This window comes from Malania oleifera, chromosome 8 (genome assembly GCF_029873635.1).
Source record: "Malania oleifera isolate guangnan ecotype guangnan chromosome 8, ASM2987363v1, whole genome shotgun sequence".
Lineage (NCBI taxonomy): Eukaryota > Viridiplantae > Streptophyta > Magnoliopsida > Santalales > Ximeniaceae > Malania > Malania oleifera.
In genome coordinates, this window is record NC_080424.1 from 96817024 (window position 1) to 96842587 (window position 25564).

General features: G+C 36.7%; 3 protein-coding genes across 3 annotated transcripts; 1 reads left to right on the top strand and 2 right to left on the bottom strand.

Annotated features, from left to right (window-relative positions):
* Positions 1–15831: 15831 nt before the first annotated feature.
* On the bottom strand, positions 15832–20222 carry LOC131163038 (CBS domain-containing protein CBSX3, mitochondrial-like). Its single transcript, XM_058119738.1, has 6 exons — positions 17976–20222; positions 16866–17141; positions 16701–16782; positions 16381–16454; positions 16216–16276; positions 15832–16102 (listed from the first exon to the last, which is right to left on the bottom strand). Exons 2-6 carry the CDS (start codon positions 17130–17132, stop codon positions 15960–15962), a joined length of 627 nt encoding a protein of 208 aa, XP_057975721.1. The 5' UTR covers positions 17133–17141; positions 17976–20222; the 3' UTR covers positions 15832–15959.
* On the top strand, positions 18586–20566 carry LOC131163036 (uncharacterized). The gene has a single exon (XM_058119735.1). It carries the CDS (start codon positions 18586–18588, stop codon positions 20389–20391), a length of 1806 nt encoding a protein of 601 aa, XP_057975718.1. The 3' UTR covers positions 20392–20566.
* Positions 20550–25322, bottom strand: LOC131163037 (tubby-like F-box protein 5). The gene is made up of 5 exons (XM_058119737.1): positions 24560–25322; positions 24018–24428; positions 23823–23910; positions 21699–21831; positions 20550–21614 (listed from the first exon to the last, which is right to left on the bottom strand). Exons 2-5 carry the CDS (start codon positions 24369–24371, stop codon positions 20939–20941), a joined length of 1251 nt encoding a protein of 416 aa, XP_057975720.1. The 5' UTR covers positions 24372–24428; positions 24560–25322; the 3' UTR covers positions 20550–20938.
* Positions 25323–25564: the final 242 nt, after the last annotated feature.

A 25564-nucleotide genomic window follows, 5' to 3' on the forward strand; every position in this document is an offset into this window, starting at 1 on the left:
GCTTCTTTAACCTGCTTCTAGACTTGCCCAACCCCTTAATATTCCAGAAAAGAATTGTATCCATCATAAATTTAATTTATGCGGTCGGATGAGAATCCTCTGAGATTTCCTTACAGAATTTTTTACGGAAATCCATCCTTGCCCTATATCAGACTTATACATTTTTTCTTTACCCTTTAAAACTGATATTTCACCTTCCTCCCTCTGGGACGAATAACCCCGAGCCAATTCCTCCTGATGCAAACCTTGGTCCCCACCTTCAGTCAGTTTAAAACTATCCACGCGATCTACTTCCTCTTGAGATATAGGTTCATCATTTGAAACTTGAGGATCATCATCACACTCGACTTTTTCACACTCTCCTTCATTTCTCTCTGTTGAACCTTCATTCCCATTATTTTCTAATCCTCTCTACGGTATATTAGAGTTTTGCCTTGCATGATCCCCTTTTCCTTAAACCACAAGAATTTTTGCTATTTTAGGGCCCCTATCATTATTCTGCTTCGTCATATGCACATTACTGGGTCCTGCTTCTTGCACCACCTTCTTTGTCTCTTTATCCATGTCGGTATCAGTTTCTATTACACCATCATTAGTCTTTGGTTTTCATATATATATATATATATATATATGTATATATATATATATATATATATATATATATATATATTATATTTTTCATCCTCACTTCGCTTCTCTCCCACCCTGCAAACAATTGAGGTATGTCTTTGCCTGCAACATTTAGAGCAGAAAAAATCCATCTTTTCATATTTGGCCTCTTGCCAAATACATTGTTTCGAAGATAAAACAAGAGGAAATCCCTTTACCGACTCCATTGTTAGGTCAACTTTCACGTAAATATGTGCCCCCAATGCTCTCGTACGGTTGATTATTGCATTATCAGTTCCAAGATAACAACCAAAACGAGTCGCTATTATTTGGAGAAAATCTATTCGATAAAGATGCATTGGTAACCCTGGTTAGAAAATCTATTGAGGAGCCAATGGAGATTCTTTTTTGGTATCAAAATCCTTCGTTCACTTGAACAGCCGAAAAGAATTGCCTTTTATAGTTCTACCTTCCCTTGCCCAACCATGTAAAAGGTTACGTTCGTTTTTCATGTGAATTAACACGTGATAATCATTCATAACATTGATTGTTGGAATTTTCATCAAACCCCAAGTTTTCACAATCGATAACAGAATTTTATCAATCAATGGCTGATTCCTCAAAAACTTCATTACTAATGCAAAACGAAATTCTTCCTCAACCTTAACCATCTCTATTTATGAAAAAATAAATCTCAATTCTTCATTGATATTAACGGGCAATTTCATAGGAATTTTGAATACAGACATCTCCACTTTTTTACTGACAACTTGCGCATACAACGGCACCCTGGGACTAGCCTGGATGGCATTCCTCGCCGACGGTGCGACAATCGGCGGGGGACGACACTGTATTGCAATATATCGATATTAAAGCTAAACTTTTCTAAATGGAAAAAGACTGACCTGCATTGTTTGGCAACTCCCTGAGCAGTGACGGCGTGCAGTTTCCGTGATCTATCCTCGATAGCGACAGCTCGTAGTTTTGTCACAAATCATTGTTTTGTCTGAGGGGCAACGAGTTTCAATTTGAAGAGTTCGTTCAGGATGCTGCCATTAAAACTTGTTGAAACGGAGGTCAAACAATTTTAGAGAAGGGAGACAGAGACCGACAACCAAGCTAGAGAGCGAAGGGTCATCGAAGGTGTGGAGTACGGTGTCGAAGAAGCAGTTGGAGTTGGTGTGGAAGAGGGCGGGTCGGAGAGTAGGCCGAGGTAGTCGGGGAGGAAGGAGGCTGAGGTCGTCGGGTAAGGAGGGAGCCGGCAATGCGAGCGTGGTTTCCAGCACCGATGGTGAGGCGGGGGTCGTCGGGAGCAGGGACACAGATCCTAGTTCCGACGACTATGGTGAGGCGGGGTGATTACACGCTAAAATTGCGTAACTAGGCACTTTAATCTGGACTTTACGACTTCTATTTTTAATTAAATGTCTAATTATGTCTAATATTTTAACAAAGTGCCCTATTTATCATTTTGAGTTTTATTGAACAATTTATAAATTTTTTGTAATTTTTTATCGCAGAAAAATTCTCGGGAGTCGAAGCTGGCACCTGTTTGTAATTCATGTATAACTTTTCCATCTGAACTCTGATTGAGATGATTCAAATTTTTGGAGAAAGAGGAAAGGATTATCTACAACTTTTGTGTTTTGAGTTTTGAGCAAAACGGGCTCCAGGAGGGTCAAAACGGACCGTGTTAGTAGAGAACAAAAATGAAAAAAAATATATAAAAAGGACACTTGATGTGACCGGGCCATGCATGGCCAGGTCGGGTTGGGCCATCCGGGTCATAGGGTTGTCTTTCCCCCCTTATTTAATTCCCCTTTCCTCCCTGTGCTGTGCGTGCCCCCGCACCCCTCTTCCCTTTCTCCCTCTCTTCCTCATCCTCTCCTCTTCTCTTTCTCTTTTCCTTTTCTTCCTCTGGTTTTCCCTTTCTCCTGTGTTGTTTTCCTTTGCTCTCCGTATCATTCTCTCGTCCGGCCTCTCTCTCTCTCTCTCTCAGCTTCTCTGTTTTCATCTTTTCTCCCGAACTCTCCCTCTGTCTCTTCCTCTCCCTCTCTACTCCGGCCACCACAGCAGCCACGAGCTCCATTGTTGTCTGCTAGCCAAAACACCGGAGGAGCTCCGCCAGCAGATCACTCCAGCAGCTCCACCAGCAGCCGAGGCAATCCCCTGCTCCAGCTGCAACTTCACTGTAGCCCTTCTCCATGCACAGCTCGCGGGCCAGCCATCCACCTCCAGCCTCTCCAGCTTCTGCAACTCAGGCCTCCTTTTCTCTTCCAGCAGCCGAGTACCCGAGCCTTCCAGCAGCTTCTCGGCCGACCAGTGTAGCAGCTACACCACAAAACAACAGCCCTCAAGGCCCCTGCAGGAGCGTCCATCCTCTGTAGCATCCTCAACTCCACACAGCAGCCGAAAGTAGCTCCATCACAACCAGTAGCAACAGCAACCTAAGCACCAGCTGCTATGGCTCTCTCTCTCTCTCTCTCTCTCTCTCTCTCTCTTGCTCTCTCTCTCTTCTTCTTCCTTTCTTTTATTTATTTCTTTTGATGGATACTATTGTTTTTATTATTATTTATCTATGTTAGTTGCAAGTTTGAAATTTAACGTTTTATTTTGTAGTGGTTATTTAATTGTTTTTTTTTTTTTTTTTTTTTTTGTGTTTTGTTTTGTTTTGTCTTCCCGTAAATTAGTAGTAGATTAAATTAGTTGTTCCTTCTCTTAAAAAAACTTAATTTTTAATTGAAGTTTGATTTAGTTTAGGTTTCTTCTTGTTAAAGTTCGTGTTTTTATATTGTTTGGATATTTCTTAAGTTTTCAAAGTACTAAATTTTGGTTTGAGTTCTTGATTTTTGTTAAAGTTTCGATTTTTAGTTTGTGTTTGAATCTGATTGAGCTTCCATTTCAACGTATTTTAATTTTATGTTCAAAGTTACCATCTTTAATTAGCGTGCATTTCAATGTTTCCTTGAGTAGATTAGGGTTTCCATTATTGCTATTTAATTCAGTGTGTGCTAGTTTTAGAACTTTAATTTGCGTGTTTATTTAATTAGTCAAAATAAGTCAAACAATCTTGAAAATCCTGAATCTGAACTGAATTCATTATATTTTTATTTTTGATTGGAAAAACAAGAAATTTGAGATTAAAACGCATTCCCTGAGGAGACGATCTAACCCTTGGGCTGGATATTGTAAGATGTAATTCCTATACTTTGGATAGCTTCCAAACTGCTCATTTTTCGAGTGAGTCACGGGGGTCGACAGGGGTGGGGCCGCAGTACTGGAGTGGCATAGAGTGTTTTCCGGAGTGTCACGGCTTGTTGTTGCTGCTGTGCAGGGGCGGGGGCTGCTGGAGGATCTCCGACGCTGTTGATGACGACTGTGGCTATGGCAGCAAGGTAGCGATGGACATGACTATGGCGAGGTGGCGACGATGGTGACGAGGTGGCGACGACCGCGAGGTGGCAATGGGCGCGGCGGGGACGGCGTGGTTGTGGCTATGTGTGGCGGTGGCGAGGTAGAGAGAATCTCCTAGGGTTTTGGTTTTCAAAGAAGACAACTCTACAGACCTATTTGGCCTGCAGGGTAATATGTGAAGCTTTGTAGACAAGAAAAAAAATATGATAATTAGAGTTCAAAATTTCATAATAAAAGTTTCGATTTCTATTAATCTAAATGACTTTGGGCCTAGCAAGCTTTACAATTAAATTACCAAAAAAATATATATGCAAAACTTCGACTATTTTGAGATCGAGGAGGTTTACTGTGTGGGAAGAGGATGAGAAGCAAGAGTATGAACCCAAGAATGAACTTTCCTGCCATTCTTAAACTCTATATTTTTGCTTCTTTGTGAGTACTTTTCCACCTACTTGGTTTTGTGATGTTTCCACACGAGGTTTTTACCTTCAATATATAGAGAAATAACTGGCTTCTAATTGTTTCTTAGTTTTGTTTATTTTTAATTTGTTGCTTCTTAATTAAATTGTCCTTAATTGTGAATGATAAGTGTAAGCCATACAAATTAAAGCATTAGTAACCTACCTTAGATATCTAAATATAATATTTCATGCATGTATAATTGTTCGCTAACTCATAATAGTTGGCAAATTAAGCAGTCTTGAGTCATCAAGTGTTTTGAATTTAAAAGAAAAGAACATATGCACACATATATTATTAGTGTGCGTCCAGTCCCACATCGTCTCTGTGAGCAGTTCAAAAGCCAGTATAAGTTCCTCTTAACTCTCTCTCTCCTTAATACCAAGATTTTGAGGATGAATTCTCTAACATGGTATTAGAGTTGGGTCTTGGGCTGCTTGACTCCTTCGTGGGTTGGACTTCTCCTCGCTTCATTTCCCCCCATGGGCTTTTCTCACCTTATTTCCCCCATGGGCTCGAGGGAGAGTATTAGTGTGCGTCCAGTCCCATATCATTTCTATGAGCAGTTCCAAAACCAGTATAAGATCCTCTTAACTCTTTCTTCTTGACACTTAGGTTTTGAGGATGAGCTCTCTAACACATAAATAATATACTAGCAATATCAGGTGCTATATATGTACCAACAATACTATGCAATTGTATTATTCTCTATTATATTAAAATTTTATTTTTAAATAGTGTTTTCTTTATTTTTCTTGGAAGAAAGCCCACCATCTTTATATTTTATACTTTGCTTAACTTCACTCTCGTAATCTCTCTTGAAGGTTTTAATCTTTTTCTTTCCAATTAAAGTTAGGGTACTTGTGCTTACATTGATCAAGCTCTACCAATTGTTTATAATGAAATTGTAAAATAATTTTAAATTTACATGGATATATATTTCTTTGAACTAAATACAATATGTTTAGTTGTAAGATATGTAATTTGAAACTTATTACATGGATAAGTTATTGCTTTTTTTACTTTTTTTTTTTTTTTTCAACAATTGATATTGAATGAAGTAAGATGGATTAGGGTGGTCTAGGACAATCGCAACTTTGTTGCCAATTTTTTTGAATCTTGAGTATTTTTAGGCATCGACCAATAGACATGTTGATCTTTAATTTAGGGTGGTCTACTTTCCCATAGACCCGTATGTTGAATTTAGATAGTCAATCACATTTTTGAATTTTAAGGGATTGTGGAACAGTTTAATTCAAATAAAAAATCATAAATTCAAATTATCCCAAATTTAGGAGCTTGATTAGGTGTATATTAAAAATTAATTAATATTCTAATTAATTAAACAACCTAATTAACCTAACGATCACTCCATGTCATCTTGATCAAAGAACTCTCCTAGTAAATGAGAGAACTTGCCGTTGTGTATGGGATGGAAAACCCTAATTGGAAGGTCTCCATTTGAATCCTAAAAGTGAAGGAAAAGGGTATAGAATGTGAAATAAGTTACCATATGCTACATAATTAATCCCAACTCAGCATGCATGTGTGCATGTTGCAAATACCCCATTTTTCCCGATAGTTATATAGCCAAATATAGGCTTTTTACCTTATTTTTCATTTTGATTTGAGACGTTTTTAGGGCGTTGTATTAAGAATTTGAGCATTGGAAATTCATGTCATGTTTGGTTTGTGGAATAAAATAGGACAAGAATACAATGGAATGAAAATTTAAATGAGAATGAAAAAAAAAGAAAAAAAGATCAGGTGGTAATCAAGCTTTGTTTCAAGATTGCCTCAGCCTTACTCCTTTATTTTCATTATTCATGGATGGCAATGCATATTAAAGTGATCATAGAGAGATCAACAAGGAAAAGTGCAAATACACTTGGATCCCTCACAGTGACCAGAATAGGCTATGCTAAACGTCAAACAACTAACATGACATTCTTCATCTTTGACGCAAGGCCCTCCGAATTTGTGGTTTTCGATCCTGCAAGCTGCTGCTTCCACTGTCATCTCTTCTGCAACCCACAATATATAGAGTCACAAGTCACACCATGCATGCATCTTAGTTAGAACACAGAGCAATATTTTACACAATTACATTAAGAACATATGTGATTTATCAGACCCTAGGCCTAGTGAACTTCACGATTAAAACTGCGAAAAAGAAAAATCTTTGAAACTGCAACTATTTTGATTGAGACCAATTAAGTGAGGCTCACCGCATGGTAGGAGGATGACGAGCAAGAGCATGAACCCAGAGACGAACCTCCCTGCCATTCTCAACCTCTATTTTTCACTTCTTTGCTAACCTTTCACCTCCACCTCCTCAATTTTGTGATGTGACCTTACAAGGTTGATACCTTCAATATATATAGAAATGTCTAAATGTATATTATTTAATGCACACATAATTGTTTGCTAACTCCACTAGTTGGCAAGTTAATCAGCCTCGGTCATGAAATTATTTGAATTAAAAAAAAAAAAAAAAAAACAGTTACATATGAATAATATGGTAGCAACAGTAGCTACCATATGTGTATTGACAACACTATAAAATTGTATTATTTTCAAATATTTTATCTCTCTACTATTCTATTACCATTTTATTTTAATGATGTTTTCTTTATTTTTTTCAAAAAACTTAATAAATTAGATAGATAGACTGAGTCGACCATACCTTATATGACAAATTTTAAGTAGATTATTGACCACATTAGCAAATCCTAGGCAATTAATCAATTATTGCTTCGCAACCTAAGTCTTAATTTCTTTTCTTTTTTAGGAGATAAATGCATATTTTTTTCCCTTTTTTTTTTATGTATTTGAATTAGGATTTATTTATGGGGTCTATTTAGAGTTAAATTAGTCTAATTTTCTCATGTAAGGCATGACATATAAAGTAATTTAATTAATTTTATTTCATGAATACCACCTAGTAGACTTAAGGTTTGATTTTGTTCTTGAAATTATATATATGTGATATATCTCAAATATATCACTTACCATAAATCCAAAGGAGACTAGAGCCCAGCATTGAGGAGGGCAATTACCACCTAAGTCAACTGCTCAGGCAAAGCAATTGACGTCAGCTCCATGATGACTAGAGCAATCTACGCCAAAGTTATAACAATCGGAGCGATTCACGCTTGCGCCATAATTCGCTAATAAATGGCACATCTTGGGTCAAACTCCATCACTATAAATGGGGATTCAGAGAAGAGGTTAAGGTATCTCATTCTAAACTCTACTTTACTGTTGCATAAAAAACCTCTCAAGCCAATCCTTGACTTAGGCATCGGAGCAATCCCCCGGAGTACATCCCGGGTCCTCCAAGCCTTGCTTATTTATCTCTTTTCAGGTGGTCATGATCAGGGATCGTGAAGGTCGTTCAATTTTTGGCTGCAACAATATGCATTTGTTCATTCATAAAATAAAATTTGAAGAACAAAACGAAGCCTCAAGTCTACTAGGTGGTATTCATGAAATAAAATTAATTAAATTATATTATATATGTTGAAATTGACGCTCTGATACCAATTGTTGATACGAATGCGCAATGGAAGATCTCGCAAACTCAAATCAAACCGGAACAAGTAATGCTAGCACTTAACGATGACCAATATGGAAACAAACAATCACTCACAAAGAGAATAAACGAGTAGAGTAAGAGTTATCATTAATTAGCTTTTTATTATTTATTATAAAGGAATAAACAAGTTCGAGTACAAAACTCTTGTGGGCCCCATGAAACTCCAACATGTCTTACACGCTTTTGTGGCTCCACATAACTTCAGGACTCATATGGGTCCCACGTGATTTGTGAGCCCCACATAGCTTCGAAACTCATGTGAGCCCCATGTGATTTGTGGGCCCCACATGCGCTGGATGTGGGAATGATCACTTATATTGTGAGATTTATGAAGTGTATACAAGGACACTGATGTAGAAAGGAATTGGTCGACCTATGTCCTATGGTTCAACTCTCAGACAAGCACATGCACTCAAAATACACTTTTGTTTGTAAATCTTTATAGGTACATATGGATAATGTGAAGACTTTCGATGCATGAAGATCGCAGTTGATATGTCAAAGCAAGTTTGAGTCCGAGACTCGTGTTGGCCCCACCCAGTCATGTGGGCCCGGCATAGGGTACCTATTTTTTTATTTTATTTTATTATATATTTCTATAAATTATGTTAGTCAAAACATTATTTTATATATATGTACTTATTTACGTGTACAAACAGTGTCTACTTTATTTATCTTATGAAATTCCATTTTGATTAGGCCGACCTCCATGGAGCGATCGAGCCGCAATGGTCTCTGAGCACTTGCTAAGACAAGGTCTTTCTTAGGCATCAAATATGAAATCAAGGATCTTACAGAAAAACACTTATGTATTGATATTAACTTAATGATCATTTTTATTATTTTATTATTATTATTATACTGTAATCGTATATATATTTTCAGGGTCATTACAGAACTAATAATTTAAACTAATTTTATAATATAAGTATTGAGAAAGATAATTATGGAAAGTTGTTGAGTTTAGATCATTTTTCAAAAAGTTATTTAGTGGAGTTCACTCATGTTCAGATTTTAAAATTTTGTCTAATAAAAAAAAGAAAATATTTTTTAAAATAATAAAAAAATTAATCGGATCAATGTCGAGAGAGAGAGAGAGAAAGAGAGAGAGAGAAAATAAATAAATTTAAATTTTTTTGTCGAGCCAAAGAGAGGTGTTCAAAAAATAAATTAAAATAAATTTTAAAATTAGTGGGACTTGCATGGGGCCCTCTACCACTACTGGGAGAGAGGAGAAGGAAAAAAAAAGTGCAAATGTTAAATATATATATATATATATATATATATAAGGCCCACATAGGCCCCTCCATGTGTCAAAGAGATAATTGAATTTTTAAAAAATAATGAGGCTCGCATGGAGCTCCTCTATTGTGAAAGAGAGTGGACGGGAGAGAAGGTAAAAAGGAAAAAAAAAAAAAAAAAACCTAGATAGAAAAGGAAAAAAAAAAAACCCAATGCCACATGTCAACACTCAGTATATTTACTGCAAACTATCTTCTTTTTTTTTTTTTTTTTTTAAATCTCCCAAAGAACTTCTCTATGTACTCTATCATATATTTTCTTTAGGTCAGTAAAAACTATATGCAAGTCCCTCTTCTTTTTCGTAAACTTTTTCATTAATCTTCTTAAAAGATAAATAAATTCAATTGTTGATCTCTTAGGCAAAAAACAAAATTGATTCTCGTAAGCCTCGTTTCTAATCTTATTCTTTATTAATATATATAATGCATTGCATGTGTATCTCTTAATATATTAGTATATTTGTAAGGAATTAATATATATGTGCATGGTGAGCGTATATGTGTGGCTAGGGCTACAAACAAGCAAAGTCGAGTTAAGCTTTAGGGAGCTTAGGCTCGGCTTGGTAGAGTCAGAGCTTGGCTTAGGCTCAAGCTTGGGCTCGGGCTGCTCGATTCATTTGATGACTCGGGTTAGGGCTTGAGCTTGGGCTCAAGTTGAAATTTTATAAATGACTTAATAATAATAGTTTCATCCACCTATTTTATTTGGGCCAAAATTTTTACCTTTTTCCTTGGTTGATTAGGCTAGTATTGGAATCTTGGAATTGGACCAACTTAACGAACCTATTAACAAGCTCATTACTAAGCTCCTCAACGAGCCTAATAAATGAGCCCATTTGAGTCAGATCAAGTCGGTCACGAGCCAAAATAAGTCGAGCCTAGTTGTGCTCACACTTGACTCATTTACAAATCAAGACTAAAAATTAGATTTGGGACTCTCATTTAGATAATAAATGATCCTAAAAGAGTTTTTATCGAATCGAACTCCCAAATCGCTTTTGAGCAGCTTCGTTGGTTTGCAGCCCTATGTGTGGCCCTTTATGTAACGCCCCAGCCCATTATACGGCCCCAGAGTGCTATTAAACTTGTATAACATACCTGTCCCAGATAACATACATATACCATCCGCCCTGAATAGGGACATACGGGTGTGTCTTACTCATCTGTAATCTCAAGCACAGCAGAAAATATAAACATCCATTTGGAAATCTAATAGACATAACCGAGAGTTTCTAACTGTATCCTCAAATACATACAATCGTACTTAAAACATAACATATTCTTACAATCTCGAAAAGGTATTCTGAACTAAGTCTATTATACAAAACACTTACGTAAGCTAAAATAAGCTAAAATCAAAACGACCTTCCAGGTCCCTCTAGCAACTAGGACCGACGTTCTATAGGACCTGAAAGAAAGGTTGTATATTGGGGGTGAGACACTTCTCAGTAAGGTGGAAGATATTACATCAGTGTGTGACTACATGCGTTTATTTCAATTGAAATAGATACATATAAGGAATATTCTCAATACTGTAATATAGGAGATATATTTAGACATAAAGCCTATGATAGATGGTTTAGCATCATAACAAGCAAAAGTTCTAGAGGTTAGAGTAGGGTACAGATTCATACACTATACAATCTCTCCGCTCGGTACTCAAACCTATGACTTTGCCTATTTTACTTTTCAAATCATAAATATGCATATTTAAAACATTGTCCAACTTAGATACAATAATAACAACTACCAACACATTACCCCTTGACCTACGGGTTATGTAATTTACTATAATCCGACTGATACCACCTGATCCATTAATCCACCAGTGGCCACTCCAATATCCAGCCAACTATCTCGATATCCACACTGAAAATCATATGTGTGGTTGCACTGTATCCATTATATATATAGCAACAGAACCGCGCTTAACGTTGAACTTTTTAAGGCTCTCTTATAACGGTAAGCTTTTTAGGGCTCTAATAATAACAAGTTGCGGTTTCCAAATATCATATATACAATTTACGGTAAAACGAATTAACTTGTTTCACATTCACAAATCACCTATATAGTTCCAGTATTTTCACAAACTCATACAATCGTGCTGTGGTATAAACCAGCACACAATCTCTCGATTTAATCCTTTTTACGTATATAGTTTGGTATATAATCGGCACCTGTTTTTCCACATTTTTCAAATAGCAAAATGAAACTCCAGTTCCCATAGTTCATATACATATTTAAACCAATTACATATTCCATTTCATATCATATGTCATACTCATTTGATCAAAAATCTGCTATATAGTATATAACTCGATAAATAGCATTTAAATGAAAAATAAGGGATTCAAGCATCTCCTACGTTAAGATTAATCCAAATAAAGAAGTTTTGAAAAGTTTGGAGATCATACACCAAAACGCTTATTTTTACCAAAATCGTAAAACTGACATTTTTACCCAGTGAAACTTCACAAATAAGCAGTCATATCATACGCATAAACATAAGCTAACTTTTTAGTGGTTTAGTTTTATAAAAAGACTAATGTAAACAAATATCCTTACCTATTTTTGAATTTCTAAACACTAACGGATTGATCCAAAACAATGACCCGAGATCCCGAAAACCTAAAAATCGAAGAACAATACTTTACTATAATCTCGACTACTACATAACTACCGAATCAAAAACGAAATCAGATCCTTACCTCGATTTTAGGGACAATCCCGAAAATCTTCAAAACGACTATCTGATCAGCTATAACTGTAGAGTTTTCTCCTTTGAGCCACGCAGAAACTTTCGATCGTAGAAACAGACGACGAATGGCGAAGGATCATAAAAAGAGAGAGAGAGAGAGAGAGAGAGAGAGAGAGAGCTTTTGGGTTTTCTTAACCCTTAAATAACCAAAAATGATATTTTAGAGCCTTTGACTAAGTCAAATTCGTCAATAAGTGGTGCCTTCATCGATGAACCCCATACGAATATTTTCTTTGGTTTGCTCGATATTTCTTCGTCGATAACGTTCTGAATTTCGATGATGGAAAACTGAAGAGACTTCATCAACGAACATACTGCCTTCATCAACGAACCCTGCTATAATTCCCTTTTTACCCTTTTCTTATTTATTTTACGAGTTCAGATCTCTACAATGGGAATGTTTTGTGTGCACATGACTTGCATGCTTGTGTTGTACAATGGAGAATGCATCATGCAAGGGACAACCCTCATGAGCCACGCCAAGGTCATTCTTATTATTATTATTCTTAAAAATTCAAAATTATTTTTTTCTTATTAATATATTATTGTCGTTTTATATTATTATTTTCCAAAAAATCAAAGAAATACTTTTTGCTTTATTATCATTGTTGTTGAAGATGTTGATGTTATTATTATTGTTGTGGTTGTTTTTTTTTTTTTTTCTCGATGACCCAGGAATTCTAGCCACCATCGTGCCACTTCGTGACTCGTTGGTACAGCAACAACCCTGGGGGCCAAGCTGGCACACCCCAATACCACCCAGTCACGTTAACTCATATGTAAGAGAGAGAGAGAGAGAGAGAGAGAGAGAGAGAGAGAGAGAGATTTTTCTCTAGGAAAACCCTTTAGTTGTCCAATTATTTGATAAATTAAGATATAAGAACGCACAAGGTTTTGATTTTGAGAAGGCTTCTAGAACTTAATTTGAAAGTCATACTTCTATCTCGAATGTTTTCGAGATGTCCCTAATAACCAATAAATGACAAGTGATATTCCTTGTGTGGATCCCATTTCAATGGAACCTTGATGAGTCGCCCTACACATCTTGTTTTTACTATTATATCAGGAGTAACTCCAAGTGTTGCTTGACGAAGAATAGAAAGTGGGATTGTTTCAAAGTCTTTAAATTTATTTTAAAAATAAGGAGGGACAAAGCATCAAACACAATTCCATTCTGCCTATAAGTTCCCATTGATATATGTTTCAATTCTCTTTCAATCATGCAACATATAATTCTACTGTCTTTTCCAGGGGAAGAGAGTGAGGATCCCCATCCAAGAAAACCTCTTTGCTCGTCCCATATGTGATTGTGACCAAATTGTGAAAGCAATAACAAGTTAGGCAAATCATTTAGGCAAGTACATAAAAACTAATATAAACAAGATAAAATTCAAGGCAAAAATTATGAAACAAACATTATTTGAGACCTTTCAAAGTTATTTTTTCACATTTTCCAATTGTTTGTGACTTTTGAATATTTTTTATTTTCTTTATGATTTTAAAATTTTAGAATATTAATATCTCCTTTTTATTAACTTTTTCGAAATTTTTACATGTGTTAGGTTTTCTTGATTATCATGAATTTTCAATTTTTTTTTTTTTTTTTTGAGAATTTTTGGGTAGTGAATTTTTAGTGATTTACTTGAATTTTTGGGATTTTTATTTAATATTTTATCTAAATTAGCAAAATTTCCTTCTAGGAAAAAAAATTTGTTTCCCAATTTTATAAAAATAAAAACTCAGCTTTATCTTCTGCCATTTTTTATTTTCTACATTTTCTTTTTTTTTTTTTATAAAATTTTTCATGATGTTTTTACTTCCCATATTTCCTAACATTTATTATTTATCTCTCACATAATATCAATAACAAAAAATAATAATAGAAATTTTAAAATTAGAAATCTCTCTTTTTAGGGGTTATTTTATTATAATTAACAACAACAATAATGAAAGCCCTAAAGCATCACTTGTTTTTATTTCTAATGTTTCTTTTTATAGTTTTTCTTTTTATAGTGATACCAAACTATCCCAATTAGTTGTAATTACTAACGGTAGTGAAGTAAATGACAATGTAATGATGTTCTTTACAATAAGACATTATTAGGTAGACTAAGCCGATCATGTCATTCATAAACTAACCTAATAAAGTCATAGACTTCCCTTTTTGGTTTATTTTGAAAAGAAAGTTAATTATAATTTAGTTATATTATTTAGTGTATGAGTTGTCACCACTTTATTAGGTTAGTTTATGGATTACATGGTAGATTTGGATTACCTAATAATTGCTCCTTTAGAACCCTAGCCATGTTAATAATTTGAATATTTGAGATTTATGTCATGTTTGGGCTTGTAGAATGGAATGAGGTAGGAATATAATTGAATAAAAATAATGAAAAAATCAAGTGATAAATTCAATTTCATTTCATTTCAATGTATCAAACATGCAATTAAAGTGTCAAGACCTTACCTAGACTTGACAAATTAGATCAGATCGAATCGAATAATCAGTAACGGATTAGGCGAATTATCGAGTGAGGACATTACAATCCCTAACCAACTCACTTAAGTTATGGGTTTATGATGATTCGAATCAAATAATCCATAATAGATGGCAATTAATTCGTATTTCCCATCTCATATATATATCTATAGATTTATTTATTTATTTACGATCTAATGAACAATTTATTATATAACATAATTACTGAAGTTATTTTTAAAATTATAATTTAGTAATTGTTAAACATTTAATACCTACTCGCAAAATTATAATTTTTTTTTTCATGTCATGAATTTAGGGCTTTTGTTTTGATCACGAGAAAATTGAATATTTGGATTTGAGTTTGAATGTGGGCACGAGACAAACCCAAAGGTGCATATAATAGTTATAAGAATTAGGAGTGTGGGACTAAACCTTGATCAATAAAGTTTATGCTAATTGAATTGATGCCTAAAAAGAATGGCATACAAGATTATCAATGAATTTAGACATTAATTGTCAGCAAATAGGTGAATATCCATCGAATAAAATCCTAAGTCTGTCTATCGACTCATTTAAAGGCAAATAAAAAAAGTTTAAATTATATTTGACTCATTTAGTGTGCAGATAGATTATGAGTCGATTTAAGCGAGTCAAATTCAGTTTAGACTAAACATTCACTGCGCTGCAGCTTGTAGAGAGCCCATATAAAGCAATGCCTTCAAAGTGGTTTCATATTCCTAATTCTTTCTTTGAGGATTGTTGTCTGTTGCAGGGTTCCACTAAATCATGGTGACAGCCTAGTTAATTGGGACTCTAGCTGATACCCCAATTATCTTTCCTGTTCTAAAATGAAAAATTGTATGACAGAAATGAAATATTATAAAGATAAACTCCGTTCTATTCTTGCATGCCAAATAAATCATTAATATAATCCTAGTAAACAGCGTCTCCATCAAATTTCAATTTTTTTTATATCAAATTTCGTTTGGTGTATTTCTTTTTGTTTTTTGTTGTTTTTATGTTTTTATCTCCATTATTAGTTATGTTTAATTTTGTTTGTCCTAGTTTAGCTGGTTGGTTTTAACTTGTAACCACGGTATTCCTTTGCCAAAAGTGAAGGTTTATTAATAAATAAATGGAGGTGCCGCCCTCTTTTACCAAAATAATAATAATAATAATAATAATGCAGGACTTTCTAAAACATTCCTACCAGAAAGCATTTTCCTTTTTCATAGCTTCACAAGGATATATGTTTTGCTGTGTAAATTGTTGGGGACAAACTGCAAGCTCATGGCTTTTCTTTTAACCTAGAATGGGTGAAATATAGACTCCCATGTTCTAGTAGTATTCTCCTTTAATGAATTCATTCAACCTCTTCACTTCCTCATTTTGTTGCTCCACCACCGCTCGGACAACATCTACAACTGAAATCATGCCAACAATTTTTCCATCTATCACTGGGACATGTCGAATCTGATTGTCTGTGAACATCAAGAAGGATCATCATTTTTGCTAATTTTCTAGTAGAATGAGGACCATACAGACTCCACAAGCTATAGGGACTTAACACTGGTTTGCTAGCATATGAGTTTACCTGTCATAAGTCGCATGGCTTGAAGAATGCTTGTATCGGATGTCACTGTTATCAGCTTGTTCTGTTGAAGTTGAAAATTTGGCAGGAGTTAGAGAAGAGCATGGCAGGCTATAGTAGTATAGTCTCCCAAGAAGATAGAAGTTTACTAGGATAGTAAGAGTTAACCTCATCAGTCATGATTTCCCCAACTCTTGTGTGTCTAGAGGATCTTCCTTTGGTGATTATCTTCCTCAGATAGTCTGCTTTGTCAACATTGTAAACAAGTTGCTTTGTTTGAGTTCTCAGATAGTAAGAGTTAAATGGTTTTTTTTTTTGTTTATTTGTCATTTGAGACAAATGTAGAATTCACTTAAATGGTCTTTCACAGATTCCTCTGTTCTCAAATTGATTGAACACAAAGGTTCATGATGAATATGCAGATCTAGAATTTACTCTTTTTTCCCTAGAATGCAATTGAAAATAAGGTTAACGGAAAAGCCCATTACCTCTTTCTGTCATAATTCCTGCAATCAGCTGTTGCTCCCCTGGCTTTAGTACCACTAAAGAGCCCACATTATTCTGTGCCATCTGCAATTTTCACTTGAAGTTAGTGATTTTAATTTTCTAGAACTGGGTTTTGTGTTTGATATTGTATATTTTGTAAAGTTTACATGCTTCACTGCATCATATACGGTGTCATTGGTGTGGCACCAGAGCCACGGCCCTGGTTTTTCATCTGCTTTGGTGCCCAGCACATCTGCTACTGTTATATTTTCCAATCCCTTCTGCCGCAAACTGGGAGAGGGAGAGGAGGTGACGCATCCAAATCGCAGACAGACCCTTTTTGCCTCAGCCATATCCCTTCCATGTGGGTGCTGCAGAACTGCGAACTTGAGCGTGTTTTGGCAAGACTGTAATGCTTGGGAAATTCCTCGCATGTTTGGCCCCTGTTAACCAAATTAGAAATCAAGTTTGCAAGAATGGGATTCCAGCTACATTTGGGAGCATAGAATTCAAGTTTTTGATTTAGATTTGTATGAGTTTGAACGAAATGTAATATATTTTTGTAATGCATTTTGTCCAAATCTGCAAGAATCCAAATTTAAAGTCTCTCCCAACACAAGAAAAGATCTTTTTCTTTTGTGCTGATGCATATTATGAGGGGTGTGATGTGGGGATGGCTGCTGTATTTGCCAGATTACACATCTCTTTAAATGCAGGGAGATTAATTTATTAGGTACTGTAGACTGTAGGATTAACAATTAAATCATATGCTTGGCATCATTTCTCCTGTGCTGTGAATGTGATTATAATGTGGAAGTTCAATATATATTTTTTCATGGGCAATGTTTCCCCTTAACCCTAGACATTATCAATTCACCGGATATTTTAACTTTTAATTCACCCTTGTATTTATGAAGTTAAGTTTGGACCTTAAGTTTGAATTTATTTAAATTTAACCAAAATGATCATATACTGTACTAAATATCAACCAAATTTATATAATCTAAATCTAAGGTTTAAAGTACAAACACATAGACCTCATGATGCCCCCACACCCTCTTCACAAAGAATAAATTGGCAAAAATTCAAAATTAAAAAAAAAAATTAATCCTATGTTTGAGAACAAAGAATTAGAATTTTGAATTCAAATATAGAATTTATTAATTTTTTTTGTTCCAAATCCACGTCCCAAATTCATACTTTTAAACACTACTAAAGTGCCAAAACAAAAATAAGAAAAATTGAAAGAGAGGTGAGAAGTTATAGAGTCGGTGTACCTTGTTGGTTGATGAAGAAGCTTGGAATTAATTGTAAGCGGCCCTGATGTCGGAAGAGAAGATGCCCCTGCCCCTGCACTGCCCCATTTATCACCATGGCTATTCCAAGGAGACAGAAGGATCTCTTGTGGGTAAATCTTTCATGATACTTGTCGTGACCTAAACTAATGGGCCAAGGGAATATTTCCTATTTGGATTTTGGCTTCCTTGGCACATTGCGTCCCCATGAATTTTAATACTTTGCATTGAATAGAGATTACATAACAAGATTGTTATTTACAATTAAACAAATTTTTCAAAAATGGAAAAGGAAAACCATAAGGTGGGCAACCAAAATTCAGATGCCAGACTTGCCACAGAAGGAAAATCTATGCAAAGAACCCAATGGTAACTCAGGAACAAAAAGTTTTGCCCCGGACAAGGAAAAGAAGCAAGCTGTGAGTGAGTGAGAATATTAGACCAACAGGAAAAAAGTTTCAAGGACTTTCCAAGGTATCAAACACAAACTTACTTAAACCAAACTTCTTCCCCAGATGTTGAGCATTGCCTTCAGCAAAAAAAAAAATAGCCAGCATCAATCATCCCCCTTTGTTTCTTTCCTTAACCATCCATGGCAGATCAAAGGCGACCATTCTCCTTTCGGCTCCCATGGCTAACATCATCAGCACCATCTCGTCGTCCTGCTACTGAAAGCCAACCCCCTTCCAGGCCTGCACAACCACCCACCACAACTCCTGCAGCACAACCCCCATTCCGTCCTGCAGGGATAGTCCCAGCACAGCCCCCTCCTCCACAAGCACCACCGTCACTACCGCCACCACGAAGGACTGAATCCCAGCCACCTGCACCCTCTCGTGCTGCCACTCAATTCCGACCCATTTCTCAGCCAGCACCAGGGTCTCAAGCACCAACTCAACCTGAAACTGCACAATCTCAAGCAGCAACACCGTCACTACCGCCATCACGAAGAACTGAATCCCAGCCACCTGCACCATCTCGTGCTGCCACTCAATTCCGACCCACTTCTCAGCAAGCACCAGGGTCTCAAGCACCAACTCAACCAGCACAGCCCCCTCCTCCACAAGCACCACCGTCACTACCGCCATCACAAAGAACTGAATCCCAGCCACGTGCACCCTCTCATGCTGCCACTCAACCCCCACCAGCAATTCAACAAGAACCAAAACCAGAAGTGTCTCCCCCAGCAGCACAAGAGCCTCGACCAAAGGCAGAACTCACTTCTCAGAAAATCTCTCAGAACCAAAATCAAGTAGAAGCCACTTCTCAACTTGATGGGGTGGCAACACAGCCTTCAAAAGCATCAGTCCACGGGGCAACAGCTGTAGGAGCTTCTGTAATGACTTCAGTCCCGAACTGGAAATCAGATTCCACTACCTCCAGTGCCAGTGCAAAGTCTCTTCCAGAATCACAAGAACACTCCAGAAATCTTCAACAAGAGAAGCAAGCAGCTCAAGAATTCAAAAATGAAGGAAAGGTCAGCAGCCCGGCGCATGAAGAATCAAAGGGAAGGATAGCTGCTGAGCGTCTAATTGCAGCACCAGATTTAAAAATGCAAAACAGAGTGCAACCAACTGTTGCATTTCAAGCATATCCAATGCAGGTGGAGAAGCAAGGAACTATTGAGAACAACGAGGCCTTAACCCCCTCTGTCTCTCATGGAAAACAATTCAAAACTGTGATCTCAACACATCCACAGGACAAGAACACGGTAAGTGAATCTCATCAAAAGCCTAAGACACCCAACGGAGTACACGCTTCCTTCCACAAAGAGATCAAAGAAGATATTTCCAAGTTTGTTCATAAGTTGGCCCTAGGGAACTCAAAGGAGGCTCTGGTTGATAAACCACTCTCTGTTATAACCCTAACTGGTGAAAACAGAGGTGCATCCATGCAGTTAGGTTCTGAGCCAGCAAAAAAGGAACAACCAATTCATATTTATAGGGGTTATAAAACCAACCCAGACGAGAGCACTGAGGCTACAACTGATGGAGAAGAAAGCTCCATAGGAATAAGATCAAAAGATGGAATGGTCAAAGAAGAAGCACAAACCAAGGCCTACATAAACAGCAATGTTCAGAGTGTCAATAACTCAATTCTTTTCAACGGTTCTGTCGCTGAACAGAATCCTGGTGTTCAGCTGGCCCTCACTCATAACTCATCCGACCAAGTCGATTCAGATACTAAAAAGGAGTTCCTTGAGACGCACAAAGCTGAATTCAATGTTACCCCTGCCCAGCAGCTTACTTATGAACCCAGAATCAGAAGACGATGCCTCAGGGGGCTTTTCATGGAATCAAGTGACTCTGACCCTGATAATCCTGAAAAGCCTCGACGTCATGGTTGCAAGTATAACTGCAGCGGAAATATCAAAGATAACAAACTAGATGTTCTCTAAAGAAAAGTAAAATACAACAAATTTTTCAAGGAACCTGTCTACCACTAGAGGGCATAAACATGTTGCATAATAATAGCCATGTAAAATAATAAGGATTCTGTACAATCCAAAAAGGCCAGCTTTAGTTGTATGTTTCTGTTGCATCTTATATAAAAGACATGTCGTGCAATGTAATGTGATTTGCATTTAAATATTAAGATTCAATTACATGAGGTGAGATTTCAAATATACTACTAAGAAATCTTTCCTGCAACTACAAGGAACTTCTCTGGATTCCTCCTAAATTACCACAAAATTTTCCAGAAGTGATGAAGTTACATACTTGAGTGGAATGAATGCGGATCTGACATTCCGCAGACAAAAATAGACAGTTCAACTAACAAGTAACAATACACTTTGCTGGTAACTGCTGTAAGACAAACTAATGTCTGCGCAGCGAAGGCGGTGGCTAATGATGAAAAAAAAAAAAAAGTCTACATGGCTTCCTTCAAAAGGTGTATGTACAACCAACTTTAGGAAAGTGTCGCAGGATGGGAATAAAATATGGTCATTCACAGGCTGGTTTAGTGTCAAAGCTACTCAAGCAGATTGCAAAGGCTTGGAAGGCAGAGAGAGGGTAGCGATAATCCATGGTAAAAATGTCTTTCCCAATCTTTCCAAACTGTAGTATTACTTTTTCTTGTTCTGCCACAGAAACATTATGGCACGGATCCACAGTTGCCACCAGCTGGAAATTCTTTACAGAAGCCACTGTAACACGTCCCTTGAAATTTAGGCACCAACATTGCAGCTGCTCATGCCATCTAGGAGCTTTATTTTTCAAAACCAATGGATCTCTTGTGCCATGAATTGATTCCAGAGGCTCAGCAAGACTTGTGGAACTGAAACTTTCAACAAGTGGGTTCTTTCCTTCCGAAACTGTCAAAGAAGAAGATTTCTCATCAAGTAATTTTGTAAATTCCTTCGGAGTAGGGGCGGTGCCCCCTTCTTGAATTGAAGAGATGGGGATCGAATGCATGGCACAGTGCATTCTCCTTGGGCCTCTTGTACGAAGAACGTTAAGCTCATAAGATATGGTAGCTACATTATAACTTCCAGCAGCTACCCTAGGAGAGACCTGCTTTGAATGGATCCTCCGATGTGTCCGACCACTAGAGTCAATTGCCTGATCGTATGAAGGTTGACTGTCATAAATGGTGAACTTTGTGCCCAGGAAATTAGACCTGTTCAAAATTTGACAATACATTGCATGAAAAAAAAAAAATCAGAAATACAAAAAATGAGTTCACCCAGGGGTTGAAGCTAACCTTAATTTTCCAACATACACATTGCTTGCACGAGAGAAATCATCCGCAACCAGGGATATCAAGAACTCTGTTCTGGTAGCCCTTCTGATCTTTCTTGCAGCCAACAGCAATTTACTGATATCCCCTGAAAGAGCTGCCAAGTGATCAAATATCATTAGTTGGATAAATCCAAATATTAGATTGTTTAAGCATTTTAACAATCTAATGTTTCAAACCAGAAGCATAATGTTGAGTACATCAAACAAGAACAATGCCAGAATTAAATTATCAAAAAACAGTCACAAATCTTCCTCCCCATGGCTCTATGAGTATCTCACAGATGTGTTACATCCAAAGTAATACAACATCATCGCACAACACTAATTTCTTTACTGTTTTAACAATCCAAATTGTCTAAGCCTTTAAACAACCTAATGTGCAGAAGTTTGGATATATCAAAACAAGTATTAATGCCAGAATTAAATTATCAAAAAACAATCAGAAATCTTCCTCCCAGTGGTAATATGAGTATCTCACAGATGTGTTTCATCAGAAGTAATAAAAAATTTTCACACAACACAAATTTCAATATTGCCCAAAAAGCAGGTCATTATGTAGAATACATAGCACACAAGCATGCAGACACAGACATGTCCACGTAGATGTGCTAATACATGCACTTGCATACACATTCAAACAAGGGCCTCTCTGAAATCCAAACCACCACCTCAACTTTTTGATAATGAGCTCTAAATTGCAAGCCTAATTGTGATAATTAAGAAAAGGAAAATTGCAACCTCATAAGCTCTTAATCCCCAATCCAATGTCTTTTTGTTTTTTATCTTAACTTTATAACACTACGCCCCTATGGACAGAACAGTATTTTGATCAAAATCATCTATTGAACATAATTGATTTTAAGAATCTTATATAGGGGAGAGGAGGCTGAGGTCAGATTAGATCGAAAGAACAACAAAGTTCACACGAGAATAACAAAAAACTGTCACAAATTTCCTGTCACATCACATGTATTACATAAAAAAATAAAACATTGAGCTACTGTACTAATTTGATTATTATGCAAAAAAAATGCTATTACTGCGTTAGAAATGGATCTAATATAAATAAAGGGTGGTTGGGTATCATTGCAAAAAATATGAAAATGAAGACAATAAATAAAAATTATAAACCAAAAACACAAACTAAAAACTAACAACATGTTTAGTTAATAGTTTCAAAGTCAAAACTAAAACAAATTAAAATCCTAAATGAAGAGGTGTTCATTTTTTTCCTTAAATCAAATAACAAGTAAAAATAATCAGAAATTTGAAATTACTATAATAAAAATTAAAACTAGTCATAATCATTTAACTCAATTATTATATTTATTTTAAACTCACTTTTTAATGCTCCAAGAAAAATCTTGTCAAGGTTGAAAATGGTGATTTTTTTTTTTGGGTGAGTTATTATTTTAGAATATTTAGAATTTGTATAGATATTATACTTTTTATAATAATTTAAAATTAGATGGTAATTTCAATTTAATTTTTCATTAAAAAATTCAGTTCAAAACAATTTAATGCACAAAAATGAAAGCTGCTATTGTGGCAACAAATGAAAACTATAAAATCTAGTTTTCAGTTTTCACCACAACAAATGAAAAACTAACAATATAATCAAAAGTGATACCAAATCAAATGATACCAAACAACCTCTAAAAAGGCGCACAATTGCAGAGGGAGAAATCTCTATGCCACCCTTCCCCCAAAAAGGCCCAAAAAGGAAAACACTGTAAATGAAAATTATGAACACTTCTTTGAACTCAGAATCACAAACAATTTTAAAAGTTCTTTATCTTAATTTATGACCAGTAACACTTACACTAAAGTTCAGGCATTATACACACCAAGTTACTTCTCTGTAATCATGTTAACTAAGAATTCCTTTATGCTAGCGTTGTGATTTGTGAATGAGCAAAGTGTTCACATTAAATGAGGAAATAGTCAAGACTACGGGGGGAAATGCCTAACATGTTTAATTCGAACTTGGTAGAATAACTCTAAGCAGTACACTAATCATCCTGGAAGTTCCCAAAGTGCATATCTCAAGAAATGAACAGGAAATCGAGGGAGATGGGAAATTTACCGGGGCTCAGGCCAAGATACAATTGAAAAGTCGAACTCGCTCTTTCCCTCTTAATGAAGCATTGAATTGGCGAATCTCTCGGCCCCGGCTAAGCAGAAATCAAAATGAGTAAGAAGTAAGAACCCCCACAAACTTCAACCGTGAAAAGCATAAACACTCACTGAGCAAACTACAAAACCGAAGACAAAGAACTACCTGCTTCAACGAGATGGGGAAGGTGAGCAAACCGCATCGCTCTGGCGTTGTCACGACCTCTTTCGTGATCGACCGCCACGACCTGCACACTGAAGCGCAGACCACGACATCTTTCCGGGCAGGCCATGAGGTCTGGCTCGCTTCCACCCGCTTGATAATGTCAATAAGCAGTTCCGGTGGCAGGTTCGCCCACCGGCTCTGTTGAACCAACACAGATGAAGATGGAGACCTTTCCGGAGCTATGTGAGCCCTTCCATGGCGGTGCATGTGCTTCCTTTCTCCCCGTCTTCTTGATCTGTTCCCAATTCCATCTCTCATTTCCCGCAGCTCCCGAACTAAGTTCTTAAATGCCATCGTTACGGAGCTAATCGTCACTATCTTCCCTAATCTTTTTCAACAGATTTAAACACCCTACCCCAAAAAAGGAAAACAAAAAAGTTAGTAAAGATTAAGAAAATTTGACAGAAATCCAACCAAAATTTGTCAGATCTAACCGGAAAAATCCTGGAAATAAGGAAACCACCAATGATTTGTCCATTTACCTGGCAGATCGGAGATCTCGTTTCAGAATTGGAGCAAAATCAGAACTTCTTTCACGTTTTACAAGTACCTAAAACAACCGAGCCCCGTCTTCCTCCACTCTCACCAAAAAATAAATGCGCGCTTGTTGATTTCGAAACGCCTCTAAATTAATCCCCCACCCGATCGAGTCAATAATAAAAAAAGAAAAAAGCGATAAGAAATGACAACAGCAGCAGCAGGTACAGTTTCTCGGAAGGTGCCAAGATCACCGAGCGAACAAGTATCAGATCGAAATGCAGGGAGGTTCACGCACTGAATGTGACGAAAAATGCGTCGGAGATCGTGACAGAACTCGGGAAAAAAAAAATTAAAACGATAAAAATTCAATATCCGAAGAACGAATAAGAATTATAGAATCTTGAAGCGGCTCCACTCCAATGTTTCGGATAGAACAAAAGGCAAGCACATGAAACTTAGAAAATGCCGACCATGTCTTCCTCTGCCTTGGCTATTCCGAAACACTAGGTCTCCTTCGCATGCCTCCCCGACAAGACAACGACCTCCGCCGCTACCGCCACCGGCTCCTCCGCAGCTCCGCCACCGTCAACACCACAGCCTTTTCTCGGATCCCAAATTCCCATCTTGGGACTGTATTTGAATTGCCATTTTATTTTCGTCCGTTAAATTATTAGCAAGAGTCTTGACAGTCTTGTGTGTGATCCTCCTCACACGGTACTGCGGTCTATCCATTCTGTACTGCCACGTTTCGTGACCGCAGTGGGTGCTTATCCATCACCAGGTGGTGCATCAATTCATGATGCACACGTATGTGCCAATGGAAAGATGTACAGTACAGCTCTGGGATGACGTCAGAAGGTTAGAGATCGTAAGGCTCAGGTGCACCCGCGTATTGTGGGGCCGAGCTCTGATTGGTCCAAAGGCAATGATCTTTTGACCCAGTTTTTACCCATTTTATTATTATTTAAAAATAAAATATAAAATAATCATTTGTTTAACTATCTTGG

What these genes read in the sequence shown, in the direction of transcription:
- LOC131163038 (XM_058119738.1), bottom strand. Translation starts at nt 17,132, where the DNA reads ATGCGAGGAATTTCCCAAGCATTACAGTCTTGCCAAAACACGCTCAAG. An exon ending in TATATGATGCAGTGAAGCAT is followed by an intron (nt 16,783 to 16,865) that starts GTAAACTTTACA and finishes TGAAAATTGCAG; the next exon opens with ATGGCACAGAATAATGTGGG. An exon ending in AGGAATTATGACAGAAAGAG is followed by an intron (nt 16,455 to 16,700) that starts GTAATGGGCTTT and finishes TTGACAAAGCAG; the next exon opens with ACTATCTGAGGAAGATAATC.
- LOC131163036 (XM_058119735.1), top strand. Translation starts at nt 18,586, where the DNA reads ATGGCAGATCAAAGGCGACCATTCTCCTTTCGGCTCCCATGGCTAACA.
- LOC131163037 (XM_058119737.1), bottom strand. Translation starts at nt 24,371, where the DNA reads ATGGCATTTAAGAACTTAGTTCGGGAGCTGCGGGAAATGAGAGATGGA. An exon ending in GTATCTTGGCCTGAGCCCCG is followed by an intron (nt 21,832 to 23,822) that starts GTAAATTTCCCA and finishes ATCACTTGGCAG; the next exon opens with CTCTTTCAGGGGATATCAGT. An exon ending in GTGTATGTTGGAAAATTAAG is followed by an intron (nt 21,615 to 21,698) that starts GTTAGCTTCAAC and finishes AATTTTGAACAG; the next exon opens with GTCTAATTTCCTGGGCACAA.